Source organism: Sus scrofa, chromosome 6 (assembly GCF_054392235.1).
Source record: "Sus scrofa isolate SSC_HxYL_T2T_F1_AM1 chromosome 6, Sscrofa_HxYL_maternal_Yorkshire_Landrace_v2.0, whole genome shotgun sequence".
Classification (NCBI taxonomy): Eukaryota; Metazoa; Chordata; class Mammalia; order Artiodactyla; family Suidae; genus Sus; species Sus scrofa.
In genome coordinates, this window is record NC_139388.1 from 1489374 (window position 1) to 1506607 (window position 17234).

Below are 17234 nucleotides of genomic sequence, written 5' to 3' on the forward strand. Positions count from 1 at the left end.
GTACCGGACCCCCTCACGTGTGACCGGGCCCCCTGTCCCCCCACCACCTCCCAGGCAATGTCTGATCACCCGCCTGCCCTCGGCAAAGACCCCGTCAGGTCAGCGCAGCCAGAGCCCCTCGGTCCCGACGCCTCCTCTTGGTGCCTCCCACCCAGGGACCCCACCTGCCCCTTGGTGATGAACCCAGCGGCCAACACTGTCCCTCCTCCTAGCCCCACCGCAGGGGCCCTGCACCCCTCACGACAGGCCTCAAGTGGAGCGAGCCCTCATCTCCAGCAAAGGTTTAGCGTGATGACTAAACCCTTCTCGGACAACGGAAGGAGTTCCACGTTCTTCTGGAAGTGTCAGAAAGTGGAGTCTGGGCAGGCTGCAAAAGCGAAGTACGTATTTGGTAGTCGCTACAACCACCACGACAAAACCACGCAAAACCCACGTGCAAAACCTCAGTGTCTGTGTATGTGTGACTGGGTCACTTTGCTGTACAGCAGAAATTGGCACAACACCGCAAAGCAACTATAATAAAAAAAAGAAAAGGAAAAACTCTGCACGTTAAAATGGAATTACTGAAACAACAGCAGCACAACACAAACCCTGAGAGGGCAGCAAAAGGAGGCCCGGCGACGAGAAACCGAGTGACAGCACAGTGAACGAGTAACGGACGGGAGGTTTAAATTCAAGCACATCAAGAGTCACATGACATGCACGCGCTGTAGACGTGCCACGTGGAAGGTAAAAGACACTGTCCGAGCGGATTAAAGGACACCCACGATCCAACGACGTGGTGTCCGTAAGAAACTCGCTTCAAACACAGTTACAAGGCACAAGGTCGGTTAGGAGCAAAGGGACGGAAAACAGACGCCACGCAAACATCAATCAAAACCAAACCAAGTGGCTGGGAAGGCGGCAAACAAATCAGCCTAACAGGAGGACACCTGGGCAGCCTCAGGCGATAAACCCACCTCGCCAGGAAGACAGCGCAGCGAGGAATGCGCATTATTCCCCCGCAACGGACTTCCGCACCTGGCAACCGAAAGAGCCGCCAGAACCCCGGTGGCGGGGCCGCGGGAGATCAGAGCCCCTGCCCCGGCCCCGACCGCGCGCCTTCGCCCAACCCGGCGGATGGCACCCTCGGCTCGGCTCTGCTCTGCCAGGGACCACATTCCGGGCCCGAAACACACCTCGGCCGACGCAGAGGATCGGAAATACCACCAAGCCTGCTTTCCGACGGGGGCGGAATCATACTAACCCAAACATCGCCAAGTTCTTGGAAGATCAACTCAGGCTTGACCTATGCGTGGATGAAAAAATCTTGAAATCAGAAAATACTTGGAACTGCGTGAAAAAAGACAACATATCAGAATTCCAGGGGTAAAAACGCCAAAGCAACACGTAGAGGGACGTCTGCGTCCCTGAGAGCACATGTTGGGAAAGAGGAAACGTCCCCAGTTAACAACCTAAAGGCTTATTTACGCCCAGAAACCCGAAAAAGAGACACGCAAGACAACAGCAAGCAGAAAAAGAAGATAAAACCTGAAACCAATTAACACTGAAAAGAGAAAGGCCATAAAGAAAATTCAATGACTCCAAAACTGGACCCTGTGAAAAAAGATTAAAAATAGATCATCTTCTAGCAAGACTTACGGAGAAAAAGACAGAACTTGCCAGTAAGAGGCGCGGGAAGGGTGTCCCTCGAGATTCTGCAGACGTGACAAGGCTCATGAGCGCGTCTTGTGAAAAAACATGCACGTAGATTGTTCAGTTCCTCAAAAAGCATCATCTGCCCAAACTCACCCGAGGTGGAAGAGACGGCCTGAGCAGCTGCACAACGAGTGAAGACACTGAATTCATAGTTAGAACATTCCAGAAGAGACCCCTCCAGGCCCAGGCGGCCTCAGTGACTATCCTACAAAGTACGTGGTGCATCACCTCCAGACATCGCCTCCAGAGACAGGAGGGACAAGACCACTTCTATTTCATCCAGCTTCATCTCTGTCTTTTTAGGGCCACACCCACGGCACACGGAGGTTCCCGGGCGAGGGGTCGAATTGAAACTGCAGCGACGGCCGACACCACAGCCACAGCCACTCGGAGTCCGAGCAGCATCTGCGACACACACCACAGGTCACGGCAACGCGGGATCCTGAACCCACTTGAGCGAGGCCAGGGTTCGAACCTGTGCCCTCACGGAGGCTCGTCAGATTCGTTTCCGCTGAGCCATGACTGGAGCTCCCCAGCTAATTTTATGATGCCAGTATCACTTTGATACCCAAATCATGACAGAAGAACAAGAAGAGGAAACTAGAGCCCTGAGTCCCTCATGAACACAGGTGCAAAATCCTTCACAAGGACTTGCCAGCACGGCCGAGGAAGCCCGCGACCCCCGGACCTCGCCCACGAGGAACACCCCGGTGAGCCCTGCAGGCGGAAAGAAAGCCCGCTGGTCAGCACCTTGGACCTGTGCAGAGGAACAAGGCCTCAGCGACAGGGATCGTAGCCAGCACGACTAACAACGGGCGGAAGGTGGACCTTCTCTTTTCTATGAGATTCAAGTCACCGACACCTCCGAAAACTTGCTAGCGTAAAAGCTAGTATGACGAACTCTGGTTTGTAACTGCAAGTCCTGTTTTCTACATAGCGTAGGAGACGAATGCTTCTAGAAGAAGTAACTTAGGCTGTGGACCCACCATGTATAAAGATACAACTGTGTGGAGCTCCCTGGTCGCCTAGTGGGTCAGGAGCCAACACTGTCACTGCGGGGGCTCAGACCACTGCTGTGCCATGGGTTTGATCCCTGGCCTGGAACTTGTGCACACGCCACAGGCGTGGCCAAAACCAGAGGTGATCTTGTGACACGTGACATCAACAACTGAAAGCGGTGGAGCAGAGCTGCAAAGCAGCAGAGGTTCTGAATGTTATTAAAGTTACGCTGGGGGCCCGGGCAACAGAAATAAGGGCAAAATAAACCAACGGGACCCAATCAAACTAACAAGCTTCTGCACAGCAAAGGAAACCAAAAAGGAAACAAAAAGACAACTTACCGAATGGGAGAAAATCGTTTGAAATGATGCAACGGACAAGGGCGTAATCTCTAGAATATACAACTCAGCGGCAGAGAAGCAAACAACCCAATGGAAAATGGGCAAAGGACCTGAATAGACATTTCTCCAAGGAAGATGTACAGATGGCCAACAAGCATGTGAAAAAATGCTCCACATCCCTGATTAAGCAAATCAAAACTACCGTGAGATACCAGCTCACACCAGTCAGAAAGGCCATCATTAAAAAGTCCACAAACAACAAGCGCTGGAGGGGGTGTGGAGAAAAGGAAACCCTCCTGCACTGCTGGTGGGAATGGAAGCTGGTACAGCCACTATGGAGAACAGTATGGAGGTACCTTAGAAATCTATACATAGAACTTCCATATGACCCAGCAACCCCACTCTTGGGCATCTATCCGGACAAAACTTTCCTTAAAAAAGACACATGCGCCCGCACATTCACTGCAGCTCTATTCACAAGAGCCAAGACATGGGAACAATGTGAATGTCCATGGACGGATGACTGGATGAGGAAGACGTGGTACACGTACACAATGGAATACTACTCAGCCATAAAAAAGAACAAAACAATGCCATTTGCAGCCACATGGATGGAACTAGAGACTCTCATGCTGAGTGAAGTAAGTCAGAAAGAGAAAGACAAATACCACATGATATTACTTATATCTGGAATCTAACATACGGCACAAATGAACCTTTGCACAGAAAAGAAACTCATCAACTTGGAGAACAGACTTGTGGTCGCCAAGGAGGAGGGGGAGGGAGTGGGGTGGTTGGGGAGCTTGGGGTTAATAGGTAACAAACGATTGCCTTTGGAATGGTTTAGCCATGAGATCCTGCTGTGTAGCCCTGGGAACTATGCTTAGTCACTTATGATGGAGCCTGATAATGGGAGAAAATAGAATGTGTACATGTGTGTGTGACTGGGTCACCGTGCGGTACAGTAGGAAAAAACTGTATTGGGGAAACACCTATTAAAAATAGTAATAAAAGTGGAGTTCCCGTCATGGCGCAGTGGTTAACGAATCCGACTAGGAACCATGAGGTTTTGGGTTCAGTCCCTGCCCTTGCTCAGTGGGTTAAGGATCCGGCGTTGCCATGAGCTGTGGTGTAGGTTGCAGACATGGTTCGGATCCTGCGTTGCTGTGGCTCTGGTGTAGGCCAGTGGCTACAGCTCCGATTCGACCCCTAGCCTGGGAACCTACATATGCCGCGGAAGCGGCCCAAGAAATAACAAAAAGACAAAAAAAAAAAAAAAAAAGTAATAAAAGTGATTATGACCCTTTAAAAGATAAAATAAAGTAAAAAAGGGGGGAGATATTCTCCAATCATAAACCACAACAGAAAAGAATATAAAACAGGGAGTTCCCGTCGTGGCTCAGTGGTTAACGAATCCAACTACGAACCAAGAGGTTGCGGGATCGACCCCTGGCCTCGCTCAGTGGGTTAAATTCGGCGATGCCGTGAGCTGTGGTGTAGGTCGCAGAGGCGGCTCGGATCCCCCATTGCTGTGGCTCTGGCGGAGGCCGGTGGCTACACCTCCAATTCGACCCCTAGCCTGGGAACCAAGAGAGCAGCCCTAGAAAAGACAAAAAGAGCACACACACACACAAAAAGACTATAAACCAAAATATGTGTGTGTGTACATATATGTAAATGCAAAAAAAAAAAAAAAAAAAGAAAAGAAAGAAAAAGTTACGCTGGGGGCGTTCCCCATGTGGCGCAGCGGAAACGAATCCGACTAGTATCCATGAACGTGCGGGTTCAATCCCTGGCCTCAGAGGGTAGGTGGAGGTCGCAGATGCGGCTTGGATCCTGCATTGCTGTGGCGCAGGCTGGCAGCTGTAGCTCTGATTTGACCCCTAGCCTGGGAACCTCCATAAGCCACAGATGCAGCCCTAAAAACCAAAAAATAAAAAAATAAAGCTAGGAGTTCCCACTGAGGCACAGCAGAAATGAATCCGACTAGTATTCACGAGGTTGCGGGTTCCATCCCTGGCCTTGCTCAGTGGGTTGGGGATCCGGCATTGCCGTGAGCCGCGGTATAGGCTGCAGATGTGGCTCAGATCCCACGTTGCTGTGGCTGTGGTGCAGGCGGGCAGCTGTAGCTCCAATCGGACCCCTAGCCTGGGACCCTCCATATGCCACGCGTGCAGCCCTTAAAAGCAAAATAATAATAATAATGTTATGTTGGTATAAATTCAAATTAATGTTAAAATTTTAGAATGTTAAATATAATCCTCACGGCAACCGCAAAGAAAGTAGCTCAAATAAATACATAAAAGGAAAAGAGAAAGGAATCTCACTACAAAAGAATTAAATACAAACGTGAGACGGGAAATTAGGGACCAAAAAACTCCGCGGCACACAGAGGACCACCAACCCCCGACAGCGCGTGACGGGCCCACCGTCGTCAGCAATCAGCTTAAACGCGAACGGGTCTCCCGCCACAAGACAGAGGCTGGACGAGAGAGTGGACGAAGGCTCCGGCTGCAGCCACAGCCGACCCGCCAACAGCATGAGGGTCACCGCCCGGCCCCCGCCCAGCTGCACACCTGCAGGTGACGTCACAGCCGCGCTCCGCCCCCGCGCCCCACAGTCTGGATTCAGCCAACCATGGACGGGGTGGGCCTGTTTACTGAGCAAAACCCGCGTGTACGTGGACCTGTGCAAACCCCCAGCGTTCAAAGGTCAGCTGTACATCCTGCCGACAAGAAACCCATCTGAGCTCAGACACACAGGTGGCGGGAGAGGGAAAGAGGAAAAAAGACACTCCACGTAAACGCACGACCCAAACAGAGCAGGTGGCTGCACCAACGTCAGAAAAAACAGACCTTAAATCAAAAAAGGTTACAGGACAGCACAGAGGACACTATGTGAGAAGAAAAGGTTTGATACGTCAAGAGGATTATAACAACTGTAAGCTTTCACACACCTACTGACAGGCCCAAAAAAACGTACGAAGCACAAAACTGACAGAACGGCAGGGAGAAATGAGCAGACCTGAATCCCAGCCCACCTGACAGGCACAGCCCCGTCTTGAGGCTCCCCCAGCTCTGGGTGCCCTCGAGAGACCGCTCGTCACGGTCACTCCTCTGTCTCAGGTCAGGCACTCCGGGCATCACAAGACACCACCCACGTTCACATCACCGGGACTCCCTCTCCCGACCACACCCACCGCGTGGTCACTCAGACGCCGGCACCCCACTCCGTGCTGTGGGCATTCCAGCTCCCGCAGCCTGTGCACCCTCTCTGTGTCCCCATCACGCTGGGCCCACGGCCAAGGGCATGCTGACCGCTCGTGAGTGGGTCTGCGTGGTGCAGGGAGGCAGGGACCAGAGCTTATCAAGGCAGGAGGGTTTCGTGCCCACCCGAGCACTGAGCCCTACATCTCTGCTTTCCCGCGGCAAGAGAAGACGAGGTGAACTGGATGAAGCAAAGAGATGTGAACTGTACTGGACTCGCTGGATTCTGAACTGCGCTTGCGGCACACGAAGCTCCCAGGCTAGGGGTCCCATCGGAGCTGAGCCGCGGCCGCAGCCCCCACCACGGCCACAGCGATGTCAGCTCCGAGCCGTGTCTGCGACCCACACCACTGCTCCCAGCCCTGCTGGGCCCCTGACCCACTGAGCGAGGCCAGGGATCAAAGCCGCGTCCTCACGGGTCCAAGTGGGTCTGTCTGCGCTGAGCCGCGACGGGAGCTCCGCATCTCCTCGTTGTGTTCATTCCGACGAGCGTCTCTGACGTGAGGCTGTCTCAGCACAGACGGTGACTTGGATTTGGTGACAAGGCTGACCCCGTCCACAGGTGTTGCACCCCCCCCCCACCAGTGACACCCTGAGCAGCCCCCCAGCACGGGAGCTGCCGGCTGCGTGGCCAGAGAGTCGCGGAGTCGGGGCTTCTGGAACCAACTCAACTCCTTCGCTAAACCCTGTCGAGACGCCCACCCGCAGCTCAGTCCCATTCAACACCCACCGCCGCTCTCGGGTCGTCTAACGCTCCAGCTCCCATCGCTGGTTCCGGAGCAGAAAGACGGACACACCCACCCGCCAGGGAGTCTCTGGTCTGCGGAAAATGAGGACCCGGTAACGAAGACATGTCCCCATCTTCTTTATGCCAAAGACAAGGCATGTTTTCCTTTCTTCGGGGAGGGGGGGAGGGAGCCCCCAGTTCAGCGTTGCACACACGCACACACACCCTGCACACCTCGCAGGGGCCCCCGCTCAGCAGACACAACCGGGGCCCTTAAGGCCAGTTCAGCGTTGGCGGCTGATGTCTGGGGATCTGAGACCAGGATCTGAGGTGCAGTCAAGGGTGGAGCCGAGCCGGGAAGGGGAGCGGCTGTGGCTCAGCCCTGGGCCCGCGGGAGCCGACCGGGACCGGGCCCGCGTGGAGAGAGGACCCGAGGCCTGAGCCAGCGCGTGACCAGAGGCAGGGTCTTTGCCTCAAATCCCTCGCCTGCGTCACGAGGCCAGCACCCCGCAGACTTCCGCTGTGATGCCGCAGAGCCATGCACGTGCTCACTACGTCACAGGGCTGGGGGGCCATGTGGGGGACCCAGCTGATCCTGAGGGCACTAAGGTGCAGGAGGCAGGGCATGCACCCAGAACCCGGGCACCTTCAGCCACACCTGCCATCCACCCTGCAGTGAAAAGCCTGGGCCATCTTCACAGGGGACCGTGTTTGGGCCTGTATCCACACCTGCCACGCACACCCCGAGTTCAAGGGTCACCCGTCACAGGGCGGCCAGGGCCGCACCCAAAAGCTGCTGGGGCGAGAACATCGTCCTGCATCGGGAAGCACGAATCCCACCTTCAAGCGCAGCAGGCCGGGCCCGTTTGGCACCGAGTCTGTTGCCTGAGGACCTGCCAGCAACAGCCGCCTTTTCTCCCTCAGCGGCAGGAGCTGCGCAAAGTCCCGGGTGGAACCGCAACACAAGCTCCAAGGAGGTGCGGGAGCCCGGGCGGCAGGGCCGAGGCTGCGGGGGAGGAGTCGGGACTCAGGGCAGAGCCCGTCCCCGAAGGTCCAGGCCCCTGTCCTGCTTCGACCCACACGCAGCCTGGACCAAGCCGGACGCGTCACCAGGAAGGACAGAGCCAAGGGAGGCGGCGGCTCCCGGGCCTTGCTCCCACGTGGGGGCGGACAAGAGGCCCTGGTGGCACCTCAGGGGTGGCCCCGCCTTTCCAGGTGGAGAGTCCCCACGCACGTCCTACTTCTCCCATCAGGCTCGTGGACCCACACACCCCAACACCCCAAGAGGCAGGGGTGTGGGCGGATGACAGTCAGCTGCTGGTCTGAACTGAGTGCCTTTTTGGGGACAGCGCCCTGCCCCCCATCACAAGGCAGAGTGTGTCCAGACCGCCAGGGCTCCTGAGCCGCGGTCGGCAGCCGCGACAGAGGGCAGTGAGGGGAGGATGGAGCAGGAGACGAGAGAGGATGACGTGGGTGGCAGCCGGGAGCACAGGCGGCCGCGGAGCAGAGCAGCCCTGAGTGGCCGCCCGAGGGACGCCTGCCCCGTGACAGGTTTGAAGGGGAAGGCGGGAAGCGGGCTCCAGCCCACCCCGCGCCCCGGTGGGGCCTGCGTCCTCCAGACGAGCGGACTCTGTGTGAAGGCCAGGTCGCCTGTGTGTGACACGCAGCGCTGCCGCCCACCCCATGATGCACCCAGCTCTGCTGCTGTTGCCGTTTGCTGTCCTGTAAGCGAGCGACTGGACGCCACCGGTGCGGAGAGACCACGCGATGCAGGGGCGCGCTTGCAGGTGGGAACCAGCTGGGAGGCCTCGGCGTGAACGGGGCCGCAGCCAGAGGAGAGACGCGCCACACGTGGGGCCGCACGGGAGCCAGCAGCCAGAGCACACCTCCAATACGGAACCACCCCAACGGGACAAGGCACCAGCTGTGGTGGGGAGGCCACCGCTCTTCCAGCTCCCATCGGGCCAAAGGAAGCGCAGGCCTCAGGGAGCGCTGAGAGCAGACGGCTGAGCGCCCCCCGCTGTGGCCAGAGACCGCCCCGCAGGGGCCGGACAGCTGCACACCCAGGACACGGACGGGGCCCCGCAGCAGGAGCCCAGACCTGCGCTGCCAGATCCTCAACCCGCTGAGCGAGGGCAGGGATGGAACCTGCGTCCTCATGGATCCTCGTCAGATTTGCTTCCACCGCGCCACACCGGGAACCCCACAAACCTCAGTTTACAGGCTCAGCAAATTTGCTGCAAGGAGCCATCGCAGGGCTGGGGCCCGGCCACCCTGTGAGCGTCGGTGCCGAGTAGGGGTCAGGGGCCTGCCAGCACAGGATTCCCAAGCTAATGCCAAGGCCAAGGCCCTCTGTATAACTCGGGCTGTCCCCGCCAAGGCGACCACGACGCACCTCAGAGCCACGGGAGGATGGAGCCGGGGAGGGGCCTGGCTGCCCCACTGCTGGGCCTGGCTCCCCTCGGCACGATGGCCACACAGCGGGCCACGCCCGAAACGCCAGCAGTGCCCTGAGTCATGGCCAGCCAGCGTCCCCCTGCGGTGGGGACTCCACCTCTGCGACCGGCCTGCTGTGAGGTCCTGCCAGCAAGAACACGGGGCTCACCTCAGTGTCCCTCTCGTTTCCTTCCGCATGGACGATACAGGGGCAGCCGTCCTTCTGCAGGTTTCCCGAGACAATCCGCACCTCAACGCCGGGCAGCGGGGTGCCCACGGAGCCTGCAGGGCGGGGACACGGGCGAAGAGACGGTCGGCTGGGTTCTGAGGCTGGGCAGCCCACCCCGACGTGCCCGGATCCCACACCACCCACGAAAGACGATGGCGCGCCCACGGCACCTGCGCGCACAGAGCCATCCCGCGCTTACGTCACGTGCGCACACGGGGCCACCCCACCTGACGTCACGTGCGCACAGAGAGCGAGGCCCCAGGAAGGAGGGCACAGCCTCAGCAGGACACGCTGGGCAGCAGCCAGTGCTCCCAATGCCCCAGAGAGCCTTCAGGTCACCTGCGGAGGGCCCCCCAGCGCCCAGAGCAGGATACAGGGGCTCTTCCGCTTCACACCAGTGCCTGGCCGGAGGCTTGGGGCACAGATGGCCGCAGTTTGCCCCTTCGAGAGACTGGAGTGGGCCTGTGCAGAGCAGGTCCAAGAGGAACGGCCGGCAGAGGGAGGGCGGGTCCTCGGGTCCTCAAGGCAGGGGTGAGGCCCCGGCACCCTGGCTGGCTTAACAGGGTCCTGCACTTCGCTAGCGTGTGCGGTGGGCAGCTTACAGATTTTGAACCTGCCAAGGTGAGGGCAGGCGGGGCCGGCGCAGAGTCCATGCGGCCACTGTCATAAACCACCGCGGTGAGGCAGAGGTGCCAGGACCAGAGACCCAGAGTCAGAGGAGTCCCTTCAAGGTTTCAGGCCCTTTATTTTAACCCCTGGCCTCAATGCGGATTTGTCAGAGGGCAGCAGCCTCCACAAGCCGCTTGACGGTCTGGGAGCCACACTCTTGAAGAGGCCTGTGACGCGGCCTCGTTCTGCTGCAGTGGTGCCGCCCTGTCCTCCCCCGGCTTTCCGTCTGAGGGCTGAGGGCCCGCCACCGCCTCTTCCTCTCCTCCTGCCCAACCTCCTCCTCTCTGCTTCCAGAGTTTACAGACCAGAGTGAAATGCACATAAGATAAAATTAATCTTGACGCGTACGATTCCGGGGCCTTTAGCACACTCACGACGCTGTGCAGCCAACACCCCCGTCTAGTTCCAGAACGTCCCATCAGCCCCAAAGGAAACTGTCCCCTCCGCAGCCACCACCCGCCCACCTCTGCCAACTGCTAACCCACTCTGCTTGCGGACTTGGCCCCTGGACATTCTGTACAAAAGGAGCAGCACGTGGGCATCTCTGCGGTCACCCGAGACCGGAAGAGGGGCGCTTGCCCTCGGTGTGCAGGGCAAGTGCAGGCACGACGAGACGACCAGAGAGGAGGCGCCTGGGCCGTGAGCCGGGTCTGAGCTGGACCTTTCCGCAGGCTCTGCAGGACCCTGGGCCAGGGCTGGCCGCCGCCCCAGCGCGCAGGAGGCAGTGCGCAGGGGACCTCAGGGGCATTGGTTTTCTAGGTAAAACGGCCCCTTAGCTCGGGACCTGCCGTCTGCACTGCTTCTCCCTGGACCCAGCATCTGATGAGGCCCGGCCGGGCATCTTGGAGAGTCTTCCAAGGTCTTTAGATGCCTCACGATGGCTTGCATTTTATGGCCAAACTGCAGCAGCTGCCTTGGCTTTAGCCCTCAGTGACTCCAGTGTGTGGTCAGGATTTTGACATTAGCACGTGTAGCAGCCACAGGACGAAACACTTAAGGGGGGACGCGGGCAGTAAAGTGCGAGCGAGAAGGGCCACGCGTCAGGACATCTGACGGGCTGTGCGGCCCAGCCACCCCCCGCCCCGCTGGGCTGACAGCCCTCCTTCCTGTGTTCCGAGGCCGTCGGCAGGTTTCCTGCTGCCGTGGACCCAGCCGTTGCCTTCGGAGACTGGCTGGGGAACGTCGGGCAGCTGCCAGAGGCCCTCGACTGCACCTGGGCAAGCGGGCACTGCGCACTTCGTCGGGGCCGCCCCACGGACTGTCTGCAGAGCCTGAAGCAGAACCCAGCGCCGCCTCCTCCCTTTCCGTCCGAACTCTTGTCCCAGCAACGGTGGGACGGCGACGCCTCCGGAAACGTGAGCCCTCCCAAGCCAGGCAGGACCGTGCAGGCCACTAGGTCCAGAAGCCCCGTGTCCCCCGCTTCTTGTTTGTAGAAGAGACTTTAGTCTCAGACTCTTAGGCCTCCCTGAAGCTCCAGAGAGCAGACGAAGTCAATACCGAGCCGGGAGGTGAGGGGCTCGGGCACAAAGGAAAAGCACGGAAGCCGGAAGAGGGATGAGACCTCAGCACGAACCAGAGCCCCAGCTCCTCCAGGGCGCACACAGCCAGCCCAGCACTGCCCTGCATCGTCCTGAGGACCCAAGGCCCCCCCGGGGCACGGCGGGTGGGGGGGACCACAGGCTGAGGCCCCAGAGCAGCGGGAAGTGGAAGGTCAGTGACCGGGCTTCCTGAGAGACCACCCTGTCACCAAGCGCGAGCCAGTCCGTGAGATGCAGCCCCTCCCAGAGCCTCCAGGGAGTCGGGGTCTTCCGAGCACGGGCTTCCTGCGCTCCTCGGCGCCTGCAGAAAAGCGCTGCCCTTCCCTTTCCCGCCACCCAGTGGGGGCTGGGGGACTGGCCTCCCCAAGGAAGCAGGCAGAGGCCCCATCCAGGAGGATGGCACCCTGCCATGGCCTCAGGGCAGGGGAGGCATGCGGCCGGCCCACCCTGCCTCTCAGTGCCACAGGCCTGCCTGTCACAGGGTGTGTCCCGGTTACCCGAGACTTCTGTCCAACTCGGCTGTAACCTGAGGGCTCCCTGGGAACGCCCCCACCAACCTGGCTTCGGTCATTTGCTAGAATGGCTCTCAGAGCCCCGGAAGAGAGACCGCTTTCTAGAACACCAGCTCATCACGAAGGCTACGACTTGGGACCAGCCAGGTGGAAGAGGCACCCCTGGTATGTTGGGGGGCGTGGGGGGCCCTGAACTTGCACTCTCTCTAGTCTCCAGGCACATCACACCCCCAGCACCAAACCCCCACCTCACTAGCCTTGTTTTGGGTTTTTATGGAGGTTTTATGACGCTGGCACAGTTGACTAAATCACCAGCCGTTGGCAACTGGTTCAACCTCCAGCTCCTCTCCCACCCTGAGGTGGTCAGGGCGCCCCGCTCTGTTCTGTGAGGCCTTCCCCTCCCCCATCGGAACTGAAATACACTGTTACAATTCCAATGAAATCACGAACTGAATCTTCTCTTTTTTTTTTTTTGGTCTCTTTGCCTTTTCTGGGGCCGCTTCTGCGGCATAGGGAGGCTCCCAGGCTAGGGGTCTAATCAGAGCTGTAGCCACCAGCCTACACCACAGCCACAGCAACGCGGGATCCGAGCCACGTCTGCAACCTACACCACAGCTCACGGCAACGCTGAATCCTTAATCTACTGAGCAAGGCCAGGGATGGAACCTGCAACCTCATGGTTCCTAGTCGGATTCGTTAAGCACTGCGCCACGACGGGAACTCCCCAAACTGAATCTTTTTTTTTTTTTTTTTTTTTGTCTTTTTTGCTATTTCTTGGGCCACTACCGCGGCATATGGAGGTTCCCAGGCCAGGGGTCCAATCGGAGCTGTAGCCACCGGCCTACACCAGAGCCACAGCAACGCAGGATCCGAGCCACGTCTGCAACCTACACCACAGCTCACAGCAACGCCGGATCGTTAACCCACTGAGCAAGGGCAGGGACGGAACCCGCAACCTCATGGTTCCTGGTCGGATTCGTTAAGCACTGCACCACGACGGGAACTCCCGAACCGAATCTTAATTGCAGCATGACACAACACTGGAGTTAAAACCTCCATGCAGACAGACTTAGGATTTGCCAAAGTGAGGTCTACACAGAGCAGACACTGCTGACAGGGCGGGCAGGTGCTCAGAGCCCAACCACCTCCCCCAAAGGCTCACCCCACACCCCCACATCCCACACCAAGCTGGCGGGGCAGAGAGGGTCAACAAGCAGCACCTGCCCTCGTATATACGCAGATGCAAACCCCCCCTACACTCACGTGACACAGCCTCCCACAGCACGTGCACGCGGCCCCTCCCACACCACTGGAGGAGGGCTCTCTGGCATCCCCTTGGCAAGAGCAGCCACTGGGAAGAACTGATTTCCAAGAGCTGTCAGGTCTGTCCGTGGGACCCAGACGCTGTCTGTCTGGGTCCCACGGGTCCCCCCTGCCCAGGAGCACCAGGCCACCTTGCCACTCGGTCCAAGAGATAAAAGGTGGGGCGTTCTCAGGGCCCCGAGATGCCACTGCTTCTGATCTCCACCCCAATCAGGGCACGTCAAGCCCCACAGGGCACAAGCATCCCCCCTCCCTTCAGGTACCTGACCCCGAGCGCCAGCCGGCTGAACACCCTCCTCTAGGCCGTGTGCCCCTGCGCTGCAGTGAACCATAACCAGCCTTGGGGTGTTGGTGGTAGCTGGAGAGAAGGGGCCGGCGTCCTGCGTGAGCCCAGTACCTCTGGCTGGAGGAGCCGGCCCAGGGGTCGCGGGCACGGAGGCCAAGGCCTGTTCCCTCCAGAGCCTGTGCTCAGGGACTCACTCCGGGATTCAGGGTGAGGGCGAATGGGTTCATCTTTTCCAAATCAAAGAGCCGGCCCTGCACTGACCGACATGGGGAATGGACCTCGCGTCCGGTTCCAGCAGGAGAGGCCTCGCGCTGAGCTGGAAGAAGAGCTGCAGCCAGAATCTAAGACTGGAGAGGTACTGCCCCGAGTTCCCACTGTGGCAGAGCGGGATCAGCAGCATCTCCGGAGCCCTGGGACGCAGGGCTCCTTCCTCCAAACCTGAGCGCTGCAGGCTTCCACAGAGGGCGTCTGGTCTGGTGGCGGGAGGTCAGCCCTGGGTCAGGGCTGTTATGTGCAGCCTGCAGCCACGTCTGACCCACAACCACACGGGGACGTGCGTACACAGAGGCCCGCACTGGACGTTCACAGCAGCCTGACTGGTGACCGTCCAAGACTGGACGCGACTCAGTGTCCTTAGGTGGCGCACAGGTTAAACGGCGGCTTGTCCACACCACACATGCTACTGGGCACATCCTGCTAAAAGCCAGACCCAAAGGCAGGTCCTGGAGAGTTGGTCCATGTGACTTTCCAGGGGCGGAAGCAGGTGCGTGCTCGTGGGGCCTGGGAGGCGCTGCTCCCGAAAAGGGAGGCTCTGGAGGCGGTTAAACCTCCCGACATCACCGTGACAGCGGCCCGGCGGCGTGTTCCTGAAAACTCAGACCTGAGCGTGACAAGTGTGACTCTCACTGTGTGTGTGAGACACGTGGGGCGATGGACAGAGGAGAGGTTCGGGGTTCGTTTACATTCCACTCTGAGAGAGCTCTGGTGTCCTGGACAAACTGCAGGGACTTACCATCCAGGAAGAGGGCCAGGCTCGTGACTCGGGCCTGGGGCTCTGCCCGAGGGCTCCCTATCAGGGGCCCGGGCTGTGAGTTCTGTCCTGTGGAATGTGCTAGAGAAGACTGGACAGGAAGAGCCGAGGGCCATCCAGACGTGTGCAGGTCACCGAGCCCGGGATGGGGGGAGACCCGCTGAGGACTCTGCTTCTGGTGGGGCCCCCTCTTCCCACTTGTCCCCCGGGGTCACCTGGGAGGGACACTCCTGGCCCGGCAGCAGAGGGAGCGGAGGCAGGCGCGCGTACCTGGCAGGCGCGTGGTCAGCGAGTTGGACAGGGCCATGCCAATCTCCGTCATGCCGTAGCGCTCCAGCAGCGTGTGCCCGGTGACGCCCTCCCACTTCTCCAGCACCGGCAGGGGCAGCGCGGCCGAGCCTGAGACCATCAACCTGCCGGCACGAGCACAGCGCCTGAGCCCGCGCCCCCCAGCCGCGCCCGGCCCGGCCCCGTTGCCACCGCGGGCAGCGCTGAGGTCCCTCCTTCCCGGAAAAGGACTCCTGGGTCTGCCTGCCAGTAAAACAGAAGGGCTTCGGAGGAAGGGGCACGCGGGAGGCGATGACTCTGGGCTCTGGCGCGTCTCCAGCCACTCGCTCTGCTCCCCAAACACAGCCCTGAGCAAGAGCCGCGCAGAGGCGGTGGCTCATGCCTCACACGCCCCCGGCTCTTGGGGAAGCGCAGGTGGGAGGTGGCCGTCTACCGGAGGCGGTGCTCGGGGGTCCTTCACGCACACCGCCTGGTGCTGCCGGCCTGGCGGTGACAGTGACACGTGGTGACATCCGAGGGCTTCACGCAAGCCTTGTGTGTGGAAGGAAGATGCTGCTGCAGTGACCAGCCAGCACTGCCTCCCACAGGGCGCAGCCACCCGGACCCTCCCTGCCAGGAGCCGGGCCTGTGAGGTCAGAGGGCCTCTGTCACGCAAAAGTCTCCCTGGGTGGCCGCCCTCTCTGATCTCGTTCTTGGCTCCTGCCACCTGGGTAGAGCATGTGCCAGTCCCCCTTGGGTCCTGGCGGCCAGGCTTTGGACCAGGTAGCTGGCGGCAGCAGCACCCTCACAAAAGCTCTAGCTCCACCAAGAGGGCTTGGGGGGAGAGGCGCAGGGAGAGGCCGGGACAGCAGAGGGACCCCGACACGAGATGCTGGACGGCCCAGAACTCTGGCCAGGCCGCGAAGGTGGCGTCCTGAGCTCCTCCTGCCCGGGCATCAGACGCCCGGAGGGCCTGATGTTCACGGCGGCCGGCGCCCTCTCACCACCGTCTCAAAGGCTGCGCCAGCCACGGACAGCGTGCCACGCCGCCGGGGCGCACGGGCTGTCTGCGGCGAGAAAACTCGCCAGCTACTCGCCTCCAGTGCCCCCGGGGGGAGCACGCGGACTGTGAGCGGAGGTGCTGGGGTCACAGGCTCTGGGGACGCTCGCTGAGGGGACGAGAGCCGTGTGACGTGAGATCAGAGAAGGTGTCTTCAGAGCTGTGGCGCAGCGGAAACGAATCCCACTGGGAGCCACGAGGTCACGGGTTCGATCCCTGGCCTTGCTCAGTGGGTGAAGGATCCGGCGTTGCTGTGAGCTGTGGTGTAGGTCACAGACACGGCTCGGATCCCACGTTGCTGTGGCTCTGGCGTAGGCCAGCGGCTGCAGCTCCAACTGGACCCCTAGCCTGGGAACCTCCATGTGCCGCGGGTGTGGCCCTAAAAAAGACAAAAAGACAAGAAAAAAAAAAAAAGGAAAGACATCCTCACCCTCGTCCTTGAGATCTCCCGCAGGGCAGGCGGACAGAGAGAGAGCGACGCGGAGCTAGGACAGAGCTGGGCACCCCGGGTCCCGGCCGCAGCATCGGGGGTGTGGGTACCACAGAGGTGGGCAGAGACGTTGCAGAGAAACAGAAACCCGCTTCCTGAGACTCAGAAGAAAGGACTCGCTAAAAGGAAGACAGAGCTGCCGACCTGAAGACTTGGCGTTTACCTGATTTTCTCTTCGCAAACGGCGCGCACGAAATCCCGGACGTGCGGCTGGGTGAAGTGCCTGTCGTGATAGTCCATCAGCTTGCTGTAGATGGTGGGCACGGCCATGAACACGTTGACCCGGGGAGCTTCCGGACTTAAGAACTTCTCCCAAACCTACAGCGGGAAAAGGGAGCGCACGGAAGAGAGGTGAGAAAACAC

General features: G+C 59.6%; 1 protein-coding gene across 30 annotated transcripts in view; it reads right to left on the reverse strand.

Annotated features, from left to right (window-relative positions):
* ACSF3 (acyl-CoA synthetase family member 3) overlaps nucleotides 1–17234 on the reverse strand; it is an 87230-nt gene that overhangs the window by 12014 nt on the left and 57982 nt on the right. For all 30 annotated transcript variants that reach the window (XR_014805248.1, XR_014805246.1, XR_014805247.1 and 27 more), the window contains exons 4-6: nucleotides 17035–17189; nucleotides 15325–15467; nucleotides 9637–9749 (exon numbers count right to left, since the gene is read on the reverse strand). Coding sequence is in view for 22 of the 30 variants with exons in the window: in XM_084959280.1 (XP_084815406.1) it covers nucleotides 9637–9749; nucleotides 15325–15467; nucleotides 17035–17189 (411 nt within the window). In the remaining 8 variants the exon portion in view is untranslated. The remainder of the gene's footprint in view (nucleotides 1–9636; nucleotides 9750–15324; nucleotides 15468–17034; nucleotides 17190–17234) is intronic.